This window comes from Perognathus longimembris, chromosome 7, assembly GCF_023159225.1.
Source record: "Perognathus longimembris pacificus isolate PPM17 chromosome 7, ASM2315922v1, whole genome shotgun sequence".
In the NCBI taxonomy this organism is placed as follows: Eukaryota; Metazoa; Chordata; class Mammalia; order Rodentia; family Heteromyidae; genus Perognathus; species Perognathus longimembris.
The window spans coordinates 18022508-18049303 of record NC_063167.1 but is presented as its reverse complement, the minus strand read 5'-3'; the positions used below and the strand labels follow the sequence as shown (position 1 = coordinate 18049303).

General features: G+C 39.0%; 1 protein-coding gene and 2 long non-coding RNA genes across 27 annotated transcripts in view; all 3 read right to left on the bottom strand.

The window, feature by feature from the left end:
* Epb41 (erythrocyte membrane protein band 4.1) overlaps positions 1 to 26796 on the bottom strand; it is a 160911-nt gene that overhangs the window by 12122 nt on the left and 121993 nt on the right. For 9 of the 25 annotated variants that reach the window (XM_048350691.1, XM_048350677.1, XM_048350667.1 and 6 more), the window contains 3 exons: positions 26740 to 26790; positions 4085 to 4513; positions 2753 to 2881 (listed from right to left, as the gene is read on the bottom strand). In XM_048350691.1, coding sequence (XP_048206648.1) covers positions 2753 to 2881; positions 4085 to 4513; positions 26740 to 26790 — 609 coding nt within the window. Of the gene's footprint in view, positions 1 to 2752; positions 2882 to 4084; positions 4514 to 23569; positions 26362 to 26739; positions 26791 to 26796 lie in introns of those variants that run through there. The other 16 variants (XM_048350688.1, XM_048350689.1, XM_048350692.1 and 13 more) reach the window with 6 other exon arrangements.
* Positions 11092 to 11948, bottom strand: LOC125354825. The gene is made up of 2 exons (XR_007211550.1): positions 11501 to 11948; positions 11092 to 11393 (listed from the first exon to the last, which is right to left on the bottom strand). It is a non-coding gene; the product is annotated as an uncharacterized LOC125354825 (long non-coding RNA).
* On the bottom strand, positions 19412 to 21028 carry LOC125354827. Its single transcript, XR_007211552.1, has 2 exons — positions 20762 to 21028; positions 19412 to 20291 (listed from the first exon to the last, which is right to left on the bottom strand). It is a non-coding gene; the product is annotated as an uncharacterized LOC125354827 (long non-coding RNA).

The window sequence follows — 26796 nt, the reverse complement described above, 5'->3', positions numbered from 1 at the left end:
AACCCAGGATCTTAGGCTTGCCAGACAAGTGCTCTACCACTTGTGCCATATCTCTAGCCCAAAGGATTCCTTCCCATTTGCAAGTAATTCTTTTCTACATAATTTGACTAATAGTGTGCACAATCTCAAAATAACTTTTTATTCCCCCCACTGACAAGTCCTATGCATTAATTTCTTCTGCCCTTCTTTTCTGACATTTATCTTTCTAATTTCCTAAGGCTGTGCTTCAGTTCCAGGCCTCACCTCTGCATTAATACATTGAGCAAATGGCCTTAGAAATCCCCTTACAAGTCATTGCTTTAATTATGCTATTTTATTATAATCACTAATTAAGCCACTTCTCAGTTACCAAGTTCAAATTCTACACTCTCCGCTACAATGAGATAGAACAGAGCAGCACATTACATCATCTGGACATTTATGAATGTATATGCTCTTTACAGGCATCACGTCACCTCCTCCTCCTCCAGATCGTGCAGTGGTAGGTCATTTTGTCCCCAATGTGTAGCCAAAGGAACTGAAAAAGATTGGTAATCTGCCCAAGATTATCTAGCTAGTACCTACCTGATGGAGCTAGGAAATAAGTTCCATTTGTTTAATTGAAAAGCATATGCTTTTCCCCAGCAAGCCACACTGTTGCCTAAATGGAATTAACACCATCTAGCTCCAGTGATGTGAGGATTCACTGAAATCTATATAAAAACAACCTCCAAAGCTACATCTGGTGGCCTTTGCATTCCTCAGCCTCCCCTCCCCTCTACAGAGAGGACTTTCTTACTTATCCTAGCGCCAATTTAGCAGCCTGTCATATGATCCCATATATACATATATATACTTTTTTTTTTTTTTTTTTGCCAGTTGTGGGGTTTGCAACTCAGGGCCTGATCACTGTCCTTGGCTTCTTTCTGCTCAAGGCTAGCACTCTACCTCTTGAGCCACAGCGCCACTTCTGGCTTTTTCTATATGTGTGGTACTGAAGAATCGAACCCAGGGCTTCATGTATGTGAGGCAAGCACTCTACCACTAGCCATATTCCCAGCCCTGATCCCATATTCTTTGTCTATCTTTTTGGTATGCTTGGGATTGGATGCAGGGCTTTACACACTGTAGGTAAGCATTCTACCAATGAGCTACACCTGTAGCCCCTCGTATTGTCTCCTTATTCTATTTTAATTTTACTGTAGCACTTACCACTGTCCAAAACTTAGACATTTGTTTTTGTGTTCTATTGCCAATCTTGCTTTACTAGTATGTGAATTACACAGGCATCTGTGGCTCACACCTGTAATCCTAGCTACTCAGGAGGCTGAGATCTGAAGAGCTCAGTTTGAAACAAGCCTGGGCAGGTAAGTCCACGAAATCTTATCACCAATTAATCATCAGAAAATGAAGTGGTGCTGTAGCTCAAAATGTAAGAGTCAAATTAATCTGAATTTGGGTCCTGGCTCCTCCATTTTCTAACTCGGTTAAGTCATTAAATATCTATGAGTTTTCACTTTTCTTGCCTATGATATTAGTATATATTTCATGGTAGTGTTACGAGGATTTTAACTTTTTTATTTTGTGCTGGTACTGGGGCTTGAATTTAGGTCCTCACACTCTTTCTTGGCTTTTACACTCAAGGCTAGTGCTATACCACTTGAGCTATAACTCCACTTCTGGCATGTTGCTGGTTGACTTAAGAGTCTTTTGGCTTTGTCTGTTCCAACTGGCTTCCAACTGAGATCCTCAGACCTTAGCCTCCTGAGTAGCTAGAATTACAGAAGCCAGCCATTAGCAAGAAAAGTGAAAACTCATAGATATTTAATGACTTAACTGAGTTAGGAAATGGGGGAGCCAGGACCCAAATTCAGATTAATTTGACTCAAAGCCCATTTCCTTAATAATTATGCTAGACTAAAATTCACAAATGAATGTGAGTTGGTAGGTATAAGCAGTCAGATCCAAGAATTTTTTTAATTGGTGTGTGTGTGTGTGTGTGTGTGTGTGCGTGCGCGTGCGTGCGCATGTGCGCGCGTGTGCATGAACTAGGGCTTGAACTCTGGGCCTGTATGCTGTCCTCCAGCTGTTTTGCTCCAGGCTTTCATTCTAGTACTACTTGAGCCACAGCTCTACTCCAGCTTTTTGGTGGGTAACTGGAGATAAGAGTCTCACTGGGCTGGGAATATGGCCTAGTAGCAAGAGTGCTTGCCTCATATACATGAAGCCCTAGGTTTGATTCCTCAGAACCACATATATATAGAAAAGGCCAGAAGTGATGCTGTGGCTCAAGTTGGCAGAGTGCTAGCCTTGAGCAAAAAGATGCTGAGGACAGTGCTCAGGCCCTGAATTTAAGCTCCAGGACTGGCAAAAAAAAAAAAAAAAGTCTCACTGACTTTCTTGTCTGGGCTGGCTTTGTACTATGATCCTCAGATTTCAGCCTCCTGAGTAGCTAGGATTACAATCATAGATATGAGTCATTGGTACTCAGCTGTTACTGTTTTTTTGGTTTGTTTTTTTGTGTGTTTGTTTTGGTGCTGTGATTGAACTCAGGACCTCATGCAGGCTAAGCATTATGCTGTACCACTGAACTATACCCTACCCTTCAAAAATTTTGTGTTTTAATAAAGCATTTGAGACTATCCTTAGATCAGTACTCTCTTCTATAAAGAACTTCCCCAGAAACCCTGGCATTATCAAAAGTAAGAAACTCAGAAGCCTGTAAGGAAAGAAGGCCATGTTGGTATTTACCAAGGGATCCAAGGTGTCCTACCTGGGCAGCCTCGTAAGTGATGGTCTTGGTCTCAGTGTGGACAATAGGGACGTCTTTGGTTGGGATTTCACTTTTCACAGCATTGGCTGAGTCTGAGATGGTGACGGTCTGAGTCTTTACCAGAGGAGGCTGAGAAACAGTAAAGAAACAAGAGTTAGTAGGAATTTCTGAAGGCCGTGAGAGCTGAACTGTCTGACATTGATCTGATCAAAGTGTCTGCTGGAATGAAGCAAAGGGCAAGTTCAATCTCCAAAGGTGTTTCGTCTGCTCAAGACTTGGACACCATTCCAAAGTAGCTCTGACAAGGTGTCACAACACGAAGGGCATTAAAAAGCACCATTACCGTAATCACTTTCATAAGCCAAATGGAAAATTGTAAGATCAGACAGTTATGACTGGTGATATAAAATACTTCAGACTGACCTTCAAATGTGAATATAAAACTATTTGCCAAATAGCAATCACTTTCATTTGTCCTTGCGACTGTGCCATTATAATTAAGCAAGTCAGCCACATTTCCTCCACTATGGACAAATGGTACAGGAAACAGCAGAGGCACAGGAAAGCTTTATCCTGGAATTCATTAACTTCTTTCAAATCAATGTCAGACATTCACTTTGGATTTACTGAGAAGAAACAGTATTTGGGAAACTAGACAGAAAACTCAGTTCTACCACCACCTGGTGATTATTAATTTCAGGATTTCAGAAGAATAAATGTTAGTGTTCATCTGCTCAACTTCCCCCAAACTATAAATCACCCTAAAAGTACCATTTCATTGTGATCAGGTTCATCTGCCTCAGCAAAGGAGGAGAGCCTATGGTCAGGGAAGCCCCTGTGTATGTGGTCAGTGGTAGTGGTGGCCTGAACAATGTAGATGCACTACATAGATTATTATTTGGGGCCTGAAATATCATTTTAGAACGTATAATTTTGAATTTTTTTCTAACATGTTCTGAGAACACTGAAGGCTCCTTGCTGTAGAAACTTCAATAACCCATCTTTTCCCACAGCTCAAACTTGAGCAAGGAAATGTGGAACCTATTTATGCCAGCTTCATAGCTGGGGTTTACTCCCAAGACTTCTGGAAAGCTGCAAGAGTGGGAAACATGTGTAGTTGTGAAGGAAATTCCTTTGAATGAACCTTTAAAGAAAAACAAACAAACAATCATAGACTTTACTCTGACTATAATTTTGAAAAACAAACTGGCCACCACCACCACCACCACCACCACCACCACCACCAGAAGCAGTATCACCCTCCTCCTCCACAGAAGATTGTTGCCCTCTCCCAAAGAGTTGTGAGAGCTGCATCAGCAAATCAGTTACTACCTGGAAACTTCGAATGAGGGTGGGGAACTGGTTACCCACACAAGAGTCAAGAAATGATCCATTTTGTTTTCCAAGTGGCTCTCCTGGTGTAACATGCTCTTCACTACTGTCTGCCTTGTTTTCACCAAGCTGCAGCTGACAGGATGCTGAGAACTGTAATGCACTGGCCTGTTCCTCCACTCCTATGTATTCCCCACTTGGGCCACTTGGCCCAAGATGGCCAGATGCCCCCTGCTCCTTCTCTTCTGTTTCCTTGCTGCTTATGGAGAGGGAGCCAAAGCCAAAGCTCTGCAGAGACTCCGAGGGGGTGGTCATCTGGCTCTTACTAGGACCTACTGACTGCTTGGGACCCTCCCATTCAGAAGCAGGGTAGGCAGATGGCCCCTTTGTCACGACAGCCACCTCCTCTGTGCGAATGCCATTTACACTCTACAAATGAATGGACATATACAAAAGCAAGATTAGGAATAAGTGGGAGACATTATAGTGAACGATGAGAATCAACAATAATTTATCAGAAACCTCAAAATATTAAGACAAATAGTCAAGTGCCAGTGGCTGTAATCCTAGCTACTCAGGAGGCTGAGATCATGGTTCAAAGCCAGCCCAAGCCAGAAAGTCCATGAGACTCTTATCCCATTATCCACCAAAAGACTGAAAGTGGCACTGTGGCTCAAGTGGTAAAGTGCTAGCCTTGAGCTGAAGACCTCAGGGACAGCACCCAGGCCCAGAGTTCCAGCCCCATGAACAAGCAAAAAAACAAGCAAACAAACAAAAACGACAAATATAAATCATAAATGCTAACACCAAAGGTAGCAAAAAGAAAAACTGCTAATCATCATACACATCAGCCGCTTAAGTGGTCTCAATCTCATTCTAGCCATATTTTAAAAACACTGTTAATGTGGGAAAGAATTTCAACATTTCCCACACAGCATTCAATACTTTATATTCCATGTTCTTCCTTGTATAACTTCATACTTAACAGTTACTTTATCATTCTTTCAGAACTCATTACTATGCACAAGACACAAGGTAATTTATGAGTCAATCAAAACATGTTCTTGATGAGCCTGGTTGGGTTGGAAAAATGTCACATATCTCATATCCCTATATATAATCCGACTGGTCTCCAACAGAGAAGCTAAAGCCTCGACTCTGGTTGGCATGAGATGGGAGTTGAGTCCATCCTGTACAGATTTACTCTATCATGGTCATAGGAACGGTTAAGCTAGGCACCAGTGGCTTATGCCTGTAATCCTAGCTACTCAGGAAGCTGAGATCTGAGGATCACGATTCAAAGCCAGCCCAATTAACCATTCAAAAACCAGAAGTGGCACTGTGGCTCAAGTGGTAGAACAGTAGCCTTAAGCAAAAAGAGGTTCAGGGACAGTGCCCAGGCCCTGAGTTCAAGCCCCACAACTGACCCTCCCCCCCCAAAATAATAGGAACTGTTTCTTTACAGATCGATGACACCACACCTGTAACTTCTGTGAGAGTTAATTCCTAGATTTAAGGCTTCTAATAACAGGAAAAAAGTTTTATTTTATGTCTTTAGCTTACACTGTCATTTCTTAAAAAAAAAAAAAAAAGAAGTAGCTCTGAAGCATTTCATTGGAAGAAAATTGGTATCCGTATACATAAACTAGTAGAAACAGAAATTTCATCACACATTTACTTTATTTTTAGCCTTGCAAATAATTTTGGCTGCTAAGGAAGGAGACCTCCCCCCCCACCCCCGTCCTAAGTCATTAATGAGCATCTTGCATTTTTCTATTAGTAGTAAAACTCTGCTGTTCTGTCATTTTGGATTCAAACCCACCTCTACAATAGCCATGACTGAGGGCAGACTTTGGTAGACTTTGAAAAGCTTGCTTTACTTGCACCTTCACATGCTCCATAGCTGGTGAAACAAATTAGCCTGCAAATCCTGCCACCACAATCATCAATCCAACTGTGACCCATACTGGTCCAGGCTTAGGCTCAGCTCATGTCTCCACTAGGATGTGGTTTATCCAGCCCAGAAGCCACAGGTCCCAGTATTCAGCTTTACCAGAAAGCAACTCAGCCAGCAAGAAAAACCTCCAGTGTCAGAAAAAGGTAAGCTTTTACGCCCCCCTCCCCCTTATTCGGAGATTTGCATGTAGGACCTTGAGCTTGCTAGGAAGGTGCTCTACAAAAGTTTTAAAGAAAACATGGGTAAGAAGATACCACTACAGTAGGTAGTAATTGGACCTTGTGCTAAAATGTAAAGAAAGAATCTCTATGTGGAAGAAAAGCAGAGGGAATTCCCATCTGTAGAAAAGGGATACAACCTGTCTGAAAAAAAGAACAATCTAGCTGAAGCCAAGTGTCATGACATGTAACAGCATGGGCTCACCAGAAAGCTATGAAGGAACCACACAGGCCTCAAATTTTAGTATGATCATTTGTCCATATTAATAACAAATAGGAAGTTACTATTAGAAGAGGGATTTTTAAAGGTTTTCCTGGAGTAAATAACATAGATTGGGTCAGCTTATACATTTTAATCATGTTATATGCATTGTATATATATATATATATATATTTTTTTTTGGCCAGTCCTGGGCCTTGGACTCAGGGCCTGAGCACTGTCCCTGGCTTCTTCCCGCTCAAGGCTAGCACTCTGCCACTTGAGCCACAGCGCCGCTTCTGGCCGTTTTCTGTATATGTGGTGCTGGGGAATCGAACCTAGGGCCTCGTGTATCCGAGGCAGGCACTCTTGCCACTAGGCTATATCCCCAGCCCGCATTGTATATTTTTTAAAAAGCACTGCTCTTTAGCCTGCAAACCAGCCTGTGTTGTTACAAAAATTTATCAATGCTCTATGAAGGCAAGAAAAGGCAACCTGCATTCAAGAATTTCAGACCAGCTTCACTCCTGAGCCATCTTTAAACATGCAACTCATGAGCATCTCAAATAGATACACACTGATTAGGCAGATCAAAAGATCTAGTGAAAATAGCTGATTATGAACACTATTCAGGCCATGAAGGATAAACTTGAGACTAATAAAAGAGCTGTTTTATATCAGAAGTACAGAGAATATACCTCTTGCCAATATGAGAATATAACTTGGTTTGACTTGTGCGGTTCTGAGGATCAAATATAACACACATATGAAAATACTTTGTAAGCTCTAAAGAATGATGCCAATTTGTTTAATTCAACTACACAATTAACAGAGAACCTAAATGTGTATGTGTGTGTGTGTGTGTGTGTGTGTGTGTGTGTTCATACTTGTTCATGTGTGCATGTGCTAAGGCCTGGAATTAATTTGTTGCTATTATTAGCATGCTGACTACTTTCTAGGGTACTTATTTCACAATTTCTTTTTTGAATCAGATAAACTGCTATAGAGATGTCCAAAAATAGACCAGCTGGCAATATATAAGGTTCATCAAAATGTTATATGATAGCCCTAGTTGTCAACAGTGTACCAAACCCATTCTCATTAATAGGAACTTTAAGCATTCTCCAAGTTAATTCTGCCACTACTGAGAAGGCTAACTAATAATGAGGAAAAACCCCAAAGCAATCAAGAACAAAGTTTGTGCCCTTCTACTGCAATGATTTTTTGAAGTGATAATCTGTTATCAAAAAGCTATTCGTAAATTAAACATTGCTTAGGCTAGCACTATGTGGACCCGAAGTTGATACGGCTACAGAAAATTAGATCACTCTTTCCTGCCCCCTTCAAAACCAAACCAAACCAAACCAGGGCTGGGAATATGGTCTAGTGGCAAGAGCGCTTGCCTCGTATACATGAAGCCCTGGGTTCGATTCCTCAACACCACTTATATAGAAAAGGCCAGAAGTGGTGCTGTGGCTCAAGTGGTAGAGTGCTAGCCTTGAGCAGAAAGGAGCCAGGGACAGTGCTCAGGCCTTGAGTTCAAGCCCCAGGACTGGCAAAAAAAAACAAACCCAAAACAAACAAACAAACAAACAAACCCCAAAACAAAACAAAAAAACCCCAAACATAAACAAAAGAGGTCAAAAGTTAAAGCCAAAGCCATAGTACTTGACTGAATACCTATTAAGTGTTAGTTATTAGAAATGAAAGGAAAAATTGTAACAGCTGGGTCAGATGACCATTGTAGGACTCTCATAGCCATGTAAACCACTCCAATTGGCTCCAATGTCCAGATTTCTTAAACAACTCAAACTGCTATTTATAGAATATCCTCCCAAGTACATGGAATTCTATATACTCCAAAATAAACTCACTTCTGTTAGTACTTGGGCCTTTCACTCCAACTTTCACTGTTTGTGTATAATGGTAAATGGGACGGCTCTAAAGCAGTCTTTCATGACAAATCCTGAGAGTCATCTTCAAGGCCTTCCTTCCATTCACCCAGAAATTGTATCATCCAGTCATACTTATTCTACTTTACCATTTCCATATCTATCTGCTCATCTCTATTCCTCTATCTATCAGCTTCATTCAAGCTCTAGTAGTATCTTATCCAGATTACTGATTCCTTCTGTTTTTCCTTGCTTCTACTCCTTTTTCCTTTTTCAGCTCAAACTTTCTCTGAATGCATCTTCTTTTTTACTACTAAAGTGTTTATTTCTAACATGAAAACTCCATTTTCTACCTTAAAACTCTTCTGCTGAAAAGCAGACCCTTAAGACAAAAATTCCTCAAATCTCCCCACCTTTATTCTGCGATACTTCTACATGCATCATCCTTCTCCTCCTCTTTTTGTTTCAGTGCTGAGAATGGAACCCAGGGCCTCATGTATGCTAGGCAAGTACTTCACTTTTTCTCCATTAATTCAAAACTACTTGCAGAACAGAGCATGATTTATTTTGCTGCCACACTGCTGTAGATATTGTTTCTTCTGACCACAGTTGATGATTAACTCAAGTGTCAGTTCTTCTGGGAGTTTTCTCCTGGCTGCTTCTCCTCCTCCTCCTCTTCCTGATCTTTTTTCTCTTCCTTCTTTTTTGGTAGTACCTGGGATTGAACTCACGACCTCCCACTTGCTAGACAATCATTCTATCACCTGATACTAGCGTTTTTGTGATTTAATTATTTTCCAGGTAGGGTCTTGCCTGGGACAGCCTCAGACTGTGATCCTCCTAATTATGACCTAAGTAGCTGGGATTACAAGTGGATTCCACCATGCCCAGTTCATTAATTAAGATGAGGTTTCACTAGCATTTGCCCAGGATGACCTTCAACCACAGTCCTAATCTCCACCATAGTCCTAATCTCTACCCCCAACATGCTGAGATTACAGGTATGAGCCACCAAAACCAGTTTTATTTCCTCTTTTCTTTGCTGAGGATTAAACCTGGTTCCTTGCTAATGCTAGCCAACTACTCTATGACTTAGTCATTCCTTGAGCCCCTCATTAAAGCCCCTTCATTACTGGAATATTCATCTGTCTCTTCCTAGACTATGAGCATGTGGAGGAATTAGGACTTCTTTATTTTCACTATGTCTTACTTAGCTTCATGTCTTTGTTATTTAGTTTTTGGCATATAAATAGGTGTCCTGTAAAATTAAGATGAAGGTACTTCAAATAAATCTAGTTGATAAGGGAACTTTTGCTTTGTCATGTAATTTAAAAACTGCAATGTCTAGCAAGGAATGTTATAATGGAAAGAATACAAACTGTGGCTCACTAAACAAGGTTCATAATCTCATCTCGTATTTAAAGAAGAAGGTTACTGTTATTGCATATTCACCATGAATCAGGTACTGTGGTAGTTATTTAACATGCTTGCTCATTGAATTCTTTATAATCCCACTTGGAGGTAGTCATTATCCTTGGTTGTTTAGTGCCTATACTAAGGCTTGGACTCAAGAGCCTGAGTGATATCCCTGAGCCTTTTTTGCTCAAGGATAGTGCTCTACCACTTGAGCCGCAACTCCACATCTACCATTTTGGTGGTTAATTGAAGATTATAGAGTCTCACAGCCTTTCCTCCCTGTGCTGGCTTTGAACAATGATATTCAGATCTCAGTCTCCTGAGATTATTCATTTTACACATGAAGAAAGATCAGGTTAAGGAACTTAGAGCTAGGAAATAATGAAGCTAGGATTTAGATTCTGTTTTATCTCTGGTTCTAATGCTCATCTTCTTACATGGCACCAGAAAGCATCTCTAGTAGGACCACATGTTTTGTTATGCTCTAAAGAATTCATGTCACTCTAATTTGAGAAGTACAATGCTTGTCTAAGGTACTCTTAGTCTTGGTGGCTGACAAGATATCTGTAAATATAAGGAAGTAGAAAACCCAAAAGACAAGACTCTGGCCAGAAGAAGATATAAAGGCTCTATGACATGAGACACTCAGAATCTGGAATGTATGGGTGAATAATTTTAACTGACAGTGTTGTTGCCTTTGGCTATGATCATCAACAAGAGCCAAGATTACATAAACTTGTGTAACAGCTTACTACCAAATTAGCCTGGAAGCTTTAAAGGGATCTTTCCAGGAATATGAACTGATATATAGCTACATCTGAGCATAGCGGCAAAATTGAGACCTAATGTGATTTAGAGGTATCTGTCAAGGTGTTACTTATCTAGAGAACTGGGAGAGCTATAAGAATATACAAAAACGGACACTGGTGGCCTATGCCTATAATTCTAGCTCCTCAGGAGGCTGAGATCGGGGGATCACAGTTCAAAGCCAGCCCGGGCAGGAAAATCTGAGATCCTTATTTTTCAATTAACCACCAGAAAATGGGAAGTGGCTCTGTGGCTCAAAGTGGTCGAGTGCTAGCCTTGAGCAAAAGAGCACAGGGACAGTGTCCAGGCCGTGAATTCAAGCCCCATGGCAACAAAATAAAATAAAATAAAAAGAGCAAGAAGAAAGATAACAATTATAGATTGGCTACCTATACAAGATACTCGGTGATATCTAGTCAGTTTTAAGAATGTGAAAAGAAGACCATTAAACAAATAGTTAATTGATGAGCAATCTCACTTAAAGGTTCTCAATCTCATTTTTTAAATCAATGGCTTTCTGTGTTTTGTGGAAGAAAACAAAGACATCTTCCTCCTGACAAATGTTTATTCAAAAGACATGATTATGTCTCAGCATCCTCAAACCCTGTGTATATATGTGCCTTGATGGGTTATAAACTCCACCCCTTGCCTCTTGGGTCACAGACAGCATTAAGAGCAGGATATGGGTGTCTTACAGGCATTGTGCTGCCACTTCGTTGCATATAACCCAGAGTCTTTTTATTTTCAGGCTATTTTTGAAGTAAGAGCCATCTATTTGAAGAGACAACCAAAACAACTAGAGTTATGCTTAAAAGACTATCTTTCTTCTAGGGGCTAGGGATATGGCCTAGTGGCAAGAGCGCTTGCCTCGTATACATGAAGCCTTTGGTTCGATTCCCCAGCACCACAGGACTGGCAAAAAAAGACTATCTTTCTTGAGATGTTTTTTTGTGTGTTGGTCCTGAAGCTTGAACTCAGGGCTTAAGCACTGTCCCAGAACATTCTACCTCTTTGAGCCACTGGTCCATTTTAAAAAGACTATCTTTCTTATAAAAGATCACAGTGGGGAAAAAATCCTGGATAAAAAACTTTCTTAATTTTTATTTTCCAGGCAAAGCTGTATCAGTTTCTCCTGAGGTCCCACGTAGTGATTTTTTTCCTGTATCCATTAGTGAAGACTAATTTTGCCTTTGAGTAGTGACAGAAAACCCATTCCTTTCTCTGTGCTGTCTCATTTTATCTTTCTATATAGTAACACTGTGGTTAGGCAGAAAGGGAGCATGTGAAGGCTGGTAGACCTTTGGGAAGCACTTTCAACTCAGGGCCATGATGAGATGTAAAATGAGGGAAGGAGGCAAAAACACTGAAGAAGACCAGCATCCTCTGATAATACACTATGTTTTATTTATCACTCATTTAAACATATTTTCTGGGCCAGGTATGGTGGTACATACCTGTAATCCTAGCACTTGGGAGGATGAGCCTAAATACTGAGAATCTTGTCTCAAAAAACCAAACCAACAAAAACAAAGAAACAAGTGAAATCAAAATGATAGCAATACCAGGTGCCAGCAGTGGCTCACGCCTGTAATGCTAAGTACTCAGGAGACTGAGATCTAAGGATTGTGGTTCAAAGACAGCCTGAGCTGGAAAGTTGGTGAGACTCTTATCTCCAATTAACCACCAGGAAGCTGGAAGTGGCCTTATGGCTCAAAGTGGTAGAGTGCTAGCCTTGAGCCCAAATACTTAGGGACAGCTCCCGGACCCTGAGTTCAAGCCCCATGACCAACAGAAAAAAAGATATATGTATTTTCCTACATATGTAACTATACATGGAAACGACTTTAGTGTATTCTATTATCTTTTGTTACTATTATCTTATCTAAGGTCTTGTGTCTGATTTCAGCAGTGAAATGACCTTAAAAACTAAGTGCTGGGCACTTATAATCTTAGCTACTCAGGAAGCTAAGATGTGAGGATCATGGTTCAAAGCCAGCCTAGGCAGTAAAGTCCATGAGACTCTGATCTCCAATTAATCACCAAAAAACCTGGGAGTAGAGTTATGGCTCATGTGGTAGAGCGCACAAAAGGTCAGGGACAGCACAACTTGAAAAAGTTCAAGATTTGGGGTGTAACTCAGTGGCAGAACATTTGCCTACCATTTGTGAGTCCTGGGTTCCACCCCTAGATGTGCAAGAACAAAATCAGACACAACCAACAACAAAACCCTTGATAAGTTCAGTAAACCATTTATGAAGGAATGGCTGATGTTCATTCATCCTTGATGTTCATCAAGCCTTTAAAGACAGTTCGAAATAGACCTTTAACAGGTTCCTAAGAGGAAATTAACTAAGGGAAAAAACTATTAGAAATGTCAACAACTAGCTGGTTTTGGTAGTATAATACTTTAACTTCAGCACTCAGGAGGTTGAGGCAGGAAGAATCTGAGTTTGAGTCCTCTCTGGGCTATTCAGCAGGGGTCTGTAAGAAATGTGAGTTTTAAAAATGTGGTTGTATGTGAGTTTAGTTTTTTTAAAAAAATAAAATTCCTTATTTGAAATCTGCCTCTGGAACAGTGAAGCTACTCAAAGTAAATACTCACTTTTTTGCCAAAGTTATGATATGAACTCAGAATACAAAACATTTTGATCAAGGTATCGCCAAATAGATCTAAATAACTTCTAGATTAGCAATATACACTGTGTAGACTAATACTACCATATTTTACATCCAGAAGATTTCTAGGAGGCAGGGGACAGCCTCCTAAGTAGCTAGGATTATAGACATGAGCTACTGGAGCCAGCTTGTTCAACTTTTAAATAAGATCCATATAGGTTTTTTGTTTTTTGTTTTTTTAAATAATAAGCTTTAATAAGCAAAAGGGAGTGAGCAGAGGTGGCAATGGGACTGGGGTTGAGGGAGTGCACAGACACACAGACACCCACAGAGCATATTACCCTTGCTTTGTAAACCCAGTAAGAAGCGCTTTGCACTGCAAAGGCCCACAGAACCAGCAGGAATCCAGGTTATCTTGCTAAGCACAGAAGGAAGATACCCAGCGGAAGAGTCCAGCTCCTGGTTCTTAACTAAAGTAAACAATAAACATTACAGTCACTTAGATTATCAACAATGTATTTAGGTAATATCACCAGATAGTTGGTAACATGCAAGCTAAAAAACATTTTTTTTAACGTAGAATCCAATCCTGATAAGATCAGTTAATTGCGAGTGCTCTGTTTCTACATTCTTCTAAGAAAACATGGCAAGGTAATGTCTCAGGGAAGAGTGATGTTGAATGGTTAAGGAAAAGGTTTTGTTTAAAGCAAAATATATGTCTTCATACATGAATATATTGTAAATATTTGTAAACTCTTTCCTATTTTGAAAACTTATTAATATCAATGCTTCCCTGAGTTGTATAATAATCAGTAAGAACACCAACCTGGTAATTTAGACACCAATTTACTTTAAAACCAATGCTTTTAAATGGGCACTTGCAATAAAAGATAAATCAGATGTGGTAATGGCTTCTTTTGTAAAAGCCATTTGTAAATAGCACATAAAGATGACAAGCTGAGCAGCAGTAGCCCATTCTTCAGCCAAAAAAGGAAACATGAAGAAAGAGCATAATTTACCAAAAAGGAAAACATCCCTTGATCCCTCCACCCTCAAAAGCTTGATAAATGACAGTTTGGGTACGTTTTCAGTGGGAGACTCAGGCCAGTAGAAGTTTTAAAAAGGACATCAGAACCACAAGCATTCAAGATGGGGATAAACTAACAAGAGTTTCCACGTGGCTAGCAAATGATGACTTGAAAGTTCTCTTTCTACTCCAGTGTGCCTTAAAAGAAAAACTGTATTATTATTATTATTTTATCTCTTCCTTTTTGGTACAAGGTGTTGTATTTGCTAGGTAAGCATTTCATCACTTAATGATATCCCAGCCCCTAGTGTACTTTTCTTTGTCAAGCAATACCCCAACCCCCTACCCCTCTGGCAGCACTGGGGTTTGAACTTAGCATCTTGTGTTCACTAGCCAGGAGCTCTATTACTTGAGCCATGCCTATTTCTCTTCATTTTTTTTCTTGAATATACTCTCTCCACTTTTTAAATTTTAGCTATATGCTATTAGTTTGCAGCTGGAAATACATCTTTACAGTACATACTAGCTTCTCCATGAAACTCAGAGTCATTTTCATGGTCCATAACTATTCTCTGGTATATAGAGCTTACATCTGATAAAAATCTGGATAAAGGAGCTTATTCAGGAAGACACTAGCTTTTTACTAGAGTTGGCAAAATTATCACAGGAAAGTAACTTCACAATTCACCTTTCTTTCACAAATGCAACCAACAAAATTCCCCAGTAACAATTATCTTCCAAACATAGTTTTAACTTATTTGCCTTTCCTTTTTGTGGTGACGGGGATTGAACCCCATGTCTTACACTGAGATGCATCTCCAGCCCCTAAAACATAGTTTCATATAATTTTCTGAATAGTGCTATTATTAGGTTATCCCCAGCATAGATGAATGTAAAAGCAAACAGTTTCAAAATCCATGCCAGATGCAAAATTTTAACTATTAGGTAATAGAAAATTTTGCTTTTACACTGCACTCACCAGCAGGGACTCCACAGATCAAATGAGTGTTCTCACACCCGAATCCAGCTATAGAAGTCAAAGCACTTGAGCAAATATTACAGGTTAGACTAAGCATGTCTTTGTGATCAGAACCTTTGGCAGTCTGTTTTACTTCCTTACACTATGAAGGGCGGGGACAGGGTTATGATGGAGATATAGAAACGCCAGTTATTTCTGAGTAGTTACGGGAGATAAGAGTCCCCTGGACTTTCCTGCCCAGGCTGGCTTTGAACTGTGGTCCTCAGATCTCAGCCTCCTGAGTAGCTATGATTAAGGGCATAAGCCATCAGTGCCTGGCTGAAAAATCTTGTAATAATAATGATGGCTTCTTGTGTTAACATTTTCAACAAAATCATAAAGGGAACATGTCTTTGGAGAGACATTACATTTCTCCATTAATCAGACATGACCACAGGAAACACAATTTGAGCTAGTAAATAACTTCAAAATGTAGAGCATAAAGATAATATAATAAAAACCTAGCACTGTGAGCCTAAGAGAAGGTTTAACCCAGGTGAAGTAAGAGAGAAAGTGATACACCTGCTGTAGTTCTATATTACAGGAATAAGCTCTCCTCACACCCACAGGTCCACACCCACTCCACTGTTCAATCTTCATCTTGATCAGAGTAGCAATACTGGGTGGCTAATAACTACTAATTTGTACAGTGCTTTAAAAAACACAAAAGGCAAAATCAGCTTATTAAAAAATGCTTCCAACATATGTGACAATGTTATAGTGACTGGTTAAATTGGGTAGAAAAAAACATTCTTAAAGATTTGCATAAATATGTTAAATGAGTTCAAAGTTGATTTAAAGCAATATTTTGAGAACTGAACACATACATACTGGCTATCTCTGGGTTAGGACTAAGCAAAAGGCATTTTTTGGGCCATGGAGAAGACGGAAAACATGGAAAAGCAAGGGACCCTTTCTAGAAAGGTTGTCTGACAGGCAGTTCTTGCTGGATCGCCTGGAACAGGGGTTTCTTTTCCCTCCTCTCCTTTTTTTAAAGTAGTGGGTCTATGTACAGCATAACTGGCTCCTACTTCCTTAATAATTCGTAGCAACCAGAATCCAATTTGCAGTAAGATTTATTCACAATAAATATACATATTAACAGAGAAATTAATGAGACAAAAATATTTTTAAATGTTCCAAAAGGAAAGTTCATTAGCATATTTCTTTAGGCTTCAATATCTTGTTAGATTAAACAATTTATTCAACTAAGTATCAGAGCTAAAAGACTGTGAACGAAGGAACTTCAAGGAACATGTATTTGGGAACTTATTTGGAAGCACCTCTCCAAGGAATCACTCTTCAGAATACAATTGTGCCCAATAGGAAGCAAAGACATTTCCAAGAGAACATTACTTTAAGCTAGGCTCAGTAGCTATAAGCATAGCTAACTGTGGATGCTCAGACTAAGAGTCTATTACTGTGAAGTCACCCCAAGAAGAAAAGTCTGTGAGACTATATTTCCAAAATTACCAACAAAATTCAGGGCTGAAGATGTGGTTCAAGTGTTAGAGGGACAGCTCAGTAATCTGAGCAAGCAAAAAGCTCCAAGTCCAAACCTCAACAGTGGCAAAAAGAATGTTTATTTTCTTCTGACTTACTGATAAATACTGCCCAAATAGGCTCTAATTGGGGAATTCCCCTCAAGGGAGTCCCTTTATTTTGAAAATAATTAGAAAAAAGGGGAAAACAGAGGCAGATCCTTAAATTTATGAAAATGAAGAGTAGATGGGATCGTCAGTAACTGTTATGATCACAGTTAACATGCAGCAATTTAGAAAACAGACTGGGACAGGGAGGGGTATTGTGGTGGTTACAATGTTTTAGATTACAGTTGAGGTTTACCTCGACAACAAATAAACAGAAATGAATGCCCTGTCTTTTGTTTTCCATAAACAAAGCAGAAGATACTTTTTTATTTTTGCCAGTCCTGGTGTTGGAACTCAGGGACTGAGCACTGTCCCTGGCTTCTTTTTGCTCAAGGCTAGCACTCTGCCACTTGAGCCACAGAGCCTCTTCTTGCCTTTTCTATATCTGTGGTGCTGAGGAATCAAACCCAGGGCTTCATGTATACGAGGCAAGCACTCTTGCCACTAGGCCATATTCCCAGCCCCTAGAGGATACTGTGACAACAAAAGAAGATCCTAAGATAATACAGCTCTTCAAAACAGTATGTAACTAATTTTTTGGCCAACATTTTTTTGTGTGTGTGAGAAAACTATGTCTAACAGGCCAGATTCCACTCTGTGGCTGTGAGGTAAGGACAGGTTTACATTTTTTAATGGGTAGGGAACAATTTTTAGGGACATGTAAAGTTATATATGAAATTCTGATTCCATTGTCCATAATAAGGTCTGGCTAGAATATAGCCATGATCATTTGCTTCAGGTATTGTATTTCCTTACTTTCACTCACTACAATGACAAAGCTGTGTAGTGAAATTACATGACTTGCAAAGCCTCAAATATTTATTCTCTGGTCCTTTACAGGAAAAGTGCCAATCTATGATCTATAAGGTACATAAAACCCATGACAGTTCAATGTATTTAACATTTTCACATCCTGTAAATACAAGTGTAATAAATTGTTATCTACAGTGTATTTTAGGCGACTACAAATGTTCCCTTTAACATTATACTCCAACATAAGTTTACACATACAGCCATGTACCCCACTCTGGATAATATGTTCTAGAATAAAAATAGTTGTTAGCTGTGATCAAGTATAAGAGCTTTTAACAAGAAAGAATGAAATTTACCATAGCAGGACAGACAGAACCACTAAGTAAACCAGGGAAAACTGGTGATTAATAACTGAGATGGTAGCTTCAACAGGGACTTTCTGGTTTTTGTTTTCTTTTCTTTTTCATACCAGTTCTATGGATTGAATTCAGTGCTGTTCCTTAGCTTTTTTACTGAAGGCTTATATGAGCCAAGATCCACTTCCAGCTTCTGCCCTGGTTGGCTTCAAACCCTGATCATCAGATCTCAGCCTCCTGCGTAACTAGGATTACAGGTGTGAGCCACTCAGACAGTACAAGGACTTTCTTGGTTTACTTACATATATTGACTTGGCAGATAGTAAAAACGTGACGCAGACTTAATTTTTCAACACTAGAAATTCTATGTGAAAAGCTAATGCATTGACATCTATGATTGAAAAATTAACAAAACACAAATCATTTGTTCTATAAAGGGCAACATGGTGGCTGGGATGGCAAAGATAAATTCGAAGCCTTTTTCACAGTTTTGAGGAGAAAGTCATTTTAAAATTTTAAAATCACATATTCTGGTGGGAAATTCAACTGCCATAACAATATTAAACAGTCTACTTTTTTTTTTTTTTTTTGCTTGTCCTGGGTGCTGTCCCTGAGCTTCTTTTGCTCAAGGCTAGCACTCTACCACTTGAGCCACAGTGCCACTTCTGGCTTTTTTGAGTAGTTTATTGAGATAAGAGTCTCACAGACTTTTTCTTCCTGGGTTGGCTTCAAACCATGATCCTCAGATCTCAGCCTCCTACGTAACTAGGATGACAGGTGTGAGCCACCAGTGCTGGCTAATGTCTACAGTTTTATCATAGCACATTGCTATAAATCAAATAATTTGGGAGCTACTCAAGTAGATCAAGGTTTGCTATGGCATCTCTATTCTATCTTTAAAAAGTTTTAAGATGGCTGGTATATCCATAAAGAAGCTGGGAATATCAAGAATTACAAAATCTTTTAGAAAAAAATGAAAGGAAGAGGAAAGAAAGGGAAAAGAAGAAAGCAAATAAGGATAATAAACTATAGGGAAACAAACAATATGTAACATAATCAGAAAGAGAAAACATTGGTAGAACGACCAGAAAAAAAGAAAGCAGAGCTGGGCACTGGTGGCCCACATCTATAATCCTAGCTACTCAGGAAATCTGAGACCCAAAGATTGCAGTTGGAAACCAGCTGGGCAAGAAAGTCCATGAGACTCTTATCTCCAATTAACCACCAGAAAACCGTAAGTTGAACTGTGGCTCACTCAAGTGGTAGAGAGCTAGCCTTGAGGGAAAAAGCTTAAGGTCAGTGCTCAAGCCCTGAGTTCAAGCCCCACAACCTGACCCACAAAAACAAAACAAAACAAAAACAGGCAGGACAACATGCTAAAAGACCCCAATAAACATGGATGTCAGACAGTGAGTTATGTGATGATAATTCAACATCTGAGTTATCTTTAACTAAGTGAAGAGCTATAATGTGGAAGAAGACAGAAACAACTTTTTTTTTTTTTAATTAGGGTTTCACTGTATAGCCCGGGCTATCCATAAATTGGCAATCCTTCAGCCTCAGCTTCTCAAATATAGGGACTATAGGCATGTGCCACTGTTCCTAGCTCAGAAAATTCTTTATAAATTCTTCCATTCAAATTGTAAGTGAAAGTTATAGGGAAACAGGTTTTTGTCTGAATATAAGAATAATAATTTATACATGAACTCTGAGCTGGCCAAAGACAGGGAGTGCTATCTTGGGAAATATTTGAGCATAGGCCTGGGACTAGCCTCTAAATCTCGAAACAACATTGTACAGAAAAGCCAGACTCTAGGGGAAAAGGAGTTAGATTAGGATCTTATTCAGTTCTAAAATTCTGGTGATGCTGCCTCTTTGTGTCCCTACATACTGCAGTTAGTGAACAATGAATCAATGAAAAACTGAAAAAATGGATGCACAGTAGTATATAATCATGTTTCCTTTTTTCTTTTTCTGTGTTTTGTTGAGACAAGATCCAGTCAGAATAATCTCTAGCCCACCCCTGTCTCTCTACAGTGCTTGTGATTGAACCCCAGGCCTCACAAATGCTATTCATGCACTCTACTACTGAGCTACATTCCTGGCCTGAAGACTCTTCTTTACTTGGATAATAAGAGACGAAAATCAGGGCTGAACTACCTTTTTTGGTTTGAGAATACAGAGCCGAGATTCTGTCTTCTTTTAGTCTTTAAAATGACAGATAAATTCAATTATGCAACCACAACAGGATTCTGACTATGGGAAAGAGAAGTATACTGTGACTTCAAGAATTATCAACCTGGGGCTGGGGATGTAGCCTAGTGGCAAGAGTGCCTGCCTCGGATATACGAGGCCCTAGGTTCGATTCCCCAGCACCACGTATACAGAAAACGGCCAGAAGAGGCGCTGTGGCTCAAGTGGCAGAGTGCTAGCCTTGAGCGGGAAGAAGCCAGGGACAGTGCTCAGGCCCTGAGTCCAAGGCCCACGACTGGCAAAAAAAAAAAAAAAAAAAGAATTATCAACCTCAGGGCTGGGGATATGGTCTAGTGGCAAGAGTGCCTGCCTCGGATACACGAGGCCCTAGGTTCGATTCCCCAGCACCACATATACAGAAAACGGCCAGAAGCGGCGCTGTGGCTCAAGCGGCAGAGTGCTAGCCTTGAGCGGGAAGAAGCCAGGGACAGTGCTCAGGCCCTGAGTCCAAGGCCCAGGACTGGCAAAAAAAAAAAAAAAAAAAAAAAATGAAAAAAAAAAAAAAGAATTATCAACCTCAGTAGATGAGCAAAGCATGTTTCCTCAATGAGATGCCATTTATTCATTCAGTTAGGCTATTATTAAAATTATTTAGGTTTTTAGTCTGTTTCTAATCTGTTGGGAATAATAAACTACTTTCTCTTTTTCTTTTAGTATAATGAGAATTTCACTCTATTTATTTTACCAAATAAAGCTCTCCATGAATTTTACAATTGTTGATCATAGCCACTTTTCATCTTTCTTTCTTTCTTTCTTTCTTTCTTTCTTTCTTTCTTTCTTTCTTTCTTTCTTTCTTTCTTTCTTTCCTTTCTTTCTTTCTTTCTTTCTGTCTCTTTCTTTCTGTCTTTCTCTCTCTCTCTCTTTCTTTTTCCTCCTTCCTTCCTTTCTTCTTTTTCTTTTCCTTTTTTGTACTGATCCAGTCCTAGGGCTTGAACTCATGGCCTGGCACTGTCCCTGGGCTTTTTTGCTCAAGTCTAGCACTCTATTAATTGAACCACAGTTCCATTTCTGGCTTTTTTGGGTACTTAGTTGAAGATAAGCATGTCATGGACTTTCTTGCACTCGCTGGCTTTGAATTGCAATTCTCAGATCTCAGCCTGAATAGCTAGGATTATAGGTGTGAGCCACTGCACCCAGCTTGTTCTTCCTCTTCTAATCTAGCTCTATACAGCTTCCTAACTCTAGACCTTTTGTTTTTCTTTTGGCAGTTCTGGAGCTTAAACCTAAAGCCTTGCATTTACTAGACAGGTACTCTGTCACTGAGACATACATACAATGACTACCACACCTTCTTAACCATTTCAGATACCTTTTTCAAACCTGGCACCAATGTGCTTCTTTCTGTGTCCTGTTCTGCTTCAGTGAAAGGGAGGTCCTAAGGCACAAAGGGTTAACAGCATCAGAGGTGACAGCAGGCTTATTAATACTACTGAGAATAAAGGAGAGGAGGCAAGTATGGTGATGCCTATATACCAGGCAACACAGAGAATTAGGAGTTTGTCTCAGTTCGAACTACCCAAATTACAAACAAGAGGGGTAGGCAGTGTGAGTGTCATTAAAAAAAAAAATCTCTGTGTAAAATAACAGTATAATAATCTTTCCCAAAGCTGTAAAGAAGTTTGGGGTTTTCTCATTTCCATGAAGAGGAACATGAGGAAAGGTAATTGCAGAGAAGCTCTATATATCTTCACTACCCTATGGAAAAATGATGAGAATGTATCTCACAATAGTTTTGCCTTTTCAATTTTCCTTTTGTAAAAAGGAAATTTTTGTATAAAGTTTTGTTGGCAATGCCTTCTAAAACTACTACTCAACCTCTAATGTCTAATGTGTCCTATACGAAAGATTATTCATCCATCTCTCTACCTACCTACCTACCTACCTACCTACCTACCTACCTACCTATCTATCGTGACTTAGGAAAGGAAAAGGTGAACTGGCTTACACATCTAGGGAACTTACTGGGTAAAATTGCTAATAATATTTATAGAAATGACTAAATTCTAGAATAATAACTGGAAATATACAGCCTATGATTTTTCTTTGTCAGGATCTTGCCTCTTTAAAACTTTTACAGAAGCTGTAAACAAATAGTAAAACAGACCCATGCAAATGAACTCAGGGCCTGGATGCTGTCCTTGAGTGCTCTTTGCTCAAGTCTAGAGCTCTATCACTTTGAGCTATAGCTCTACAACTGGTTTTTGGATGATTAATTAGAGATAAGAGTCTCTCAAACTTTTCCTGCCTGGGCTGGCTTTGAACTAAGATTCTCATATCTGTCTCCTAAGTAGCTAGGATTACAGGCATGAGCCACTGGCACCATACCACTTTTGTAGTTTTAAACCTCAGTGAAATACAATTAAGAACAGATGAAATTGCTTAGTTCTAATTTTTTTTTTAAATCCCATGAAGTTAATATGTGTCTATGTTTTCCTTAATTTCTACCTTCCCAGACTCTAAAAGACCAAAAGCTGAACAACCAGAGCCTCTGATTCCTGGACCAGACCTGCAGATTCCTTCTCATGAGGTAGGTTTGTCTCCATATTATTAAGTGGAAATATGGGCACCAAAAGATATGCGAACATCTCAGAGTCTCACTGGAAACAGTTAATGGGGAAACAAAGGCAAAAATCCAAGACTTTACTCTGGTCTTAAGTCTAAATTGTTGTTATATTATCGACCTACCAATAAGCAGCTGAGCCAGGGTAAAGCTAACAGTTATTTGAATATGCCTCTGGTACTGAGAAAAGAATGAAATGGGGGAAAGAAACCAATGCTACATGCAGCTTCATGTTACAAATATTGGCAGCATTAATTTTCAGTAATACAAAGCTGGAATGTAACTGTGATGTGTGTATCTTTTAAACCTAAATCAGTCGGCATCATTCAATATAAGAGCATTCTCACAACCATCCTTTGACTGTCAATAAAGATCTCTGAGGACTTGCTACACTTCAGCAAACTATCGCTGGCTCACAGTGAACTTTTAATGGACTTGAAAAAACTCCAATACAAAAGTAAACACAACTCAGGGTGAAGTTTATAATCATTAAAAAGAAGCTGTATACAAGGATGAAAACAAGAACTTCAGGAAATATAATCTGAAATAGTATAAAATTATCAGTAAAACGCTAAGATTATTTTCTTTTTTATTCCTTTTTAAAAAGACATAAAATAACAACCAATGCTACAGTTTCATCTGTTACTTCTCTAAAGAAAGCTTATATTTCTATTTCACAGATGAAAGGGCATACTTATGCTAATCGCTTTCTGCGTTAAAAATCCTTTGCAGTATTTCAGGTGAATGTGAAATCTCTCTTTTCTAATTATGAATGAATTGGCAAATATGCTTATTTACAAAGTATTTGTTATAAATATATATATAGCTTATGACATGAAAGATATACAAACTACATACATACCAGATTTTTAAAATCTAGCCTGGTCCTTGCTTACTCCCCGCCCCCCTGCCCCCCTCCACTCTGTTTTTTGTGGAAAAGCCTATAATGACAGAGTAACAGTTTTCAAGAAATACCACAGAATTACATCTACATGTCTACTGAGACAACAGAACAAAGCTATGACATAAAGGACATGAAAGACTCTTGGTTTTACTATTCTCTCCCTCTTTCTCTTCCTCTACCCATCCTTCTCCCTTCCTCCCTTTTTCTCTGAGGTAATCTTAAAAACAAAAGTCTTGCTTAGAAGTTTCATCAACTGGAAAGTATTTACAAGTAACACAGTTTGGTAACACTATAAATAAGCGTTCAAAATAAATATCTGAAACATTAGCTACATCATCCAGATTGGTACATTCACGTGCCATAAAAAGCAAGCCACATGCAAGGTTTCTTTAATGTTAAGGTTAAAAACAAAACGAACAGGTTAGGCATCTGAGTTGTATTCTGAAGAGATAGTGTTCATGTTTACTTCAGGGAAGCCTTACAAATCAACATGCAAACCAAGGACTTGTATTTGTCACAAGAGAACTTTAGTTTACAAGGCTATTGATCAAAAACAATTGATTTCAACACAAGTGCAAAAACAAACAGGTCAGAAGTATACAAGACAACCGAAGTATTATCAGTATATAGTTTACGCTTATTATAGTGGCTAACACTGCTTCTAGCAATACAATTGCTTAAGCTATAAAAAAGTAACACAATATTTTAATCCAGAGAATGGTGTTTATGTAAAGATCTTGAATAAATCTGTATCCCAGGAGTTTTTAAGATAGAGTAGTCTGAAAAATTCAGCCCTGGCTGGAGGCCAAGGGACACCAGCACCATTTTTCTTAAACCAAATCAACACTCTATTTATGAAAAGCTGACACTTAACCTTTGCAGATCTCTTCTATACACCAGGCAAGATAGAGTCATCTACTCCTGCACAGCTCAGAAATATTCATAAAAAGGCCACAGATGTAAAAAGCCCTTTTCCAGAAAAGGCTTTTGTATATACAAGTTTGATATTCTAAGAACAGGAGTAGTTATAGATTTGGAGATTGAATGTTATCATTTTTAAGGCTTTTGAAAGGTTAGCAAGTTGAATTGTTTCTTCAACTATAGTGCCCATGCCACATAAATAACTACATAAGACTAAGGAAATAGCCCATCAACTGTTTTTAAAGGTATCTTTGTGAGAGATGCCGGAGAGAACAGAATCACAGACAACAGTTCGACCATGCAGGAAAGAGAGTAAAAGCTTTGGGGAAAGTACCAACCTCTGATTGCTCTATACTTGTCAGTCTTTGGTGAGAAAAGCTGGCTTGGGCAATCCATCGCTACTCCTTTTACCTCATAATGCATACTCTATAAAGAGTGACATTTTATTGACAGAAAAATAATCATAAGAGCCCCCTTACTACAATAAATCATTAAGATCAGAGACATCACAATAATACATTTGAAGCCAAGGACAAAGTTCAGTGGTTTTAGTCTTGACATTTCAGATGAGCACCCTGTTTTCCGATCACAGAAAGATCAACCACCAAACAGCCAAGGCAAGGACTACAAGAAAAGACATCATGAAAGGAATACGAGGAGATGGAAAAGTACTAGAGTAGAGGTGGCACTTTTTGAGAGACTTGTCATCCTCAGGGATTGGAATAGAAACCTTGGGAAGAATTTCTTCATTTTCTTGCTGGGACAAGGCTCTCTCAGCAGATCTCTCTTGCCTTTTAATTCTCTCTTCATCCTGTACTAACAGAGCACGTTCCTGTGTCTGCTTTCACGATAGAAGATCAAGAAAGACAGAGAAAGATGAACAAAATGACAGATGGAAAATGCTCAGAAATGATACTTGGGGATGTGCAAAGGGTTTAGAAAGATCTTTTGGGCATTTTATTTTAGCTTTACTTTACTTTGGCAACTTACCCTAAAGTTTCTAAAGCACAATAAGGTGCTCAACATATAAAATTTTGAGTGAAAGAATATTAGAACTTCGGGAAGTTTATGAAATCATTAGCCATTCTCATTTACATATGATTTTTTTCATTTTTACTGCTTTGGTATTGCCAATAATTAATAAATTGAGCAATGCCAATAATGAAGCATTCTTCTTGCCATTGAGAAAAGTTACTTTTATTACAAAAAGAATGGCAAAATATAAAAAGTAATCCTCGTATCTCTTTATATAGACTTTAAAAATGCCATAACTCAGTGTGGTAACTAGATTTTGTTCCAGGGAATGAAAGTCTTCAACTTATACATCTTAAATGTTGCAAAGGAAAAGTAGAAAGTGTAAAATTTTATAATATGCCTCCAGAGTTCACCCTCAAGGAGGGAGGAGCGAAAGGAAAAAAAGTAAAATGCACCCCCTATAAGATCTCAGAATCATGGTTAGGAATAATATTGATAATTATGGAGGTTTTTTACATTACATTTAGTAAATATAATATTAGTTTTTCCCCCAAATGTCCAATTGAGCATTTTTTTCTCCCCCAGAAATGGCTGTACTCTGCTATCCTTAGTAAAGACAGATGCTATCTAGGAAAGGAAAAACTTGGCTCTAAGTTCTCTCAGTTGAGCTAGCCTTCTCTGATCAGTTTGGAAGTTCAACACTGGTTCTTTGCACACCCCTAAGTGATATGTATCAGGGAGAAAGTAGCTAGGGGACTGGTCAGCAAAAAGAAAAAAGGAAAAGAAAGGATGCAAAATTATAATGAATTTTAAAAGAAAAGTGGGAGAAGAAAGACAACATAAAAAGAATAGGGTATAATTAAATTCATTTTCTCTCTGAATACATATTTACATCTGCATGCAGCTTTTCCAACCAGCCATGCGCCGAAATAAGCAAATTGAAAGCTGCTAACGCTGCAGCAGTGAGCCTGTACCGTGTTAGGCCAAAAGGCTGTGGGCATGAATTAACTAGTGTAGCCAAAAGAAAAGAAACTTATTCAGCAGGTGTGGTTCAGTTCTGGGAGGATTCTTTGCTTGGTGCCATGACAAGAGCAAACTCTGAGTAAGAAGCACAAATTGTAACAGTATGTTTACCTCTGGCCCACCAACCTTTCTTTCCGAGGGGAGAACAGAGGTTTTCTTCACCTGAGC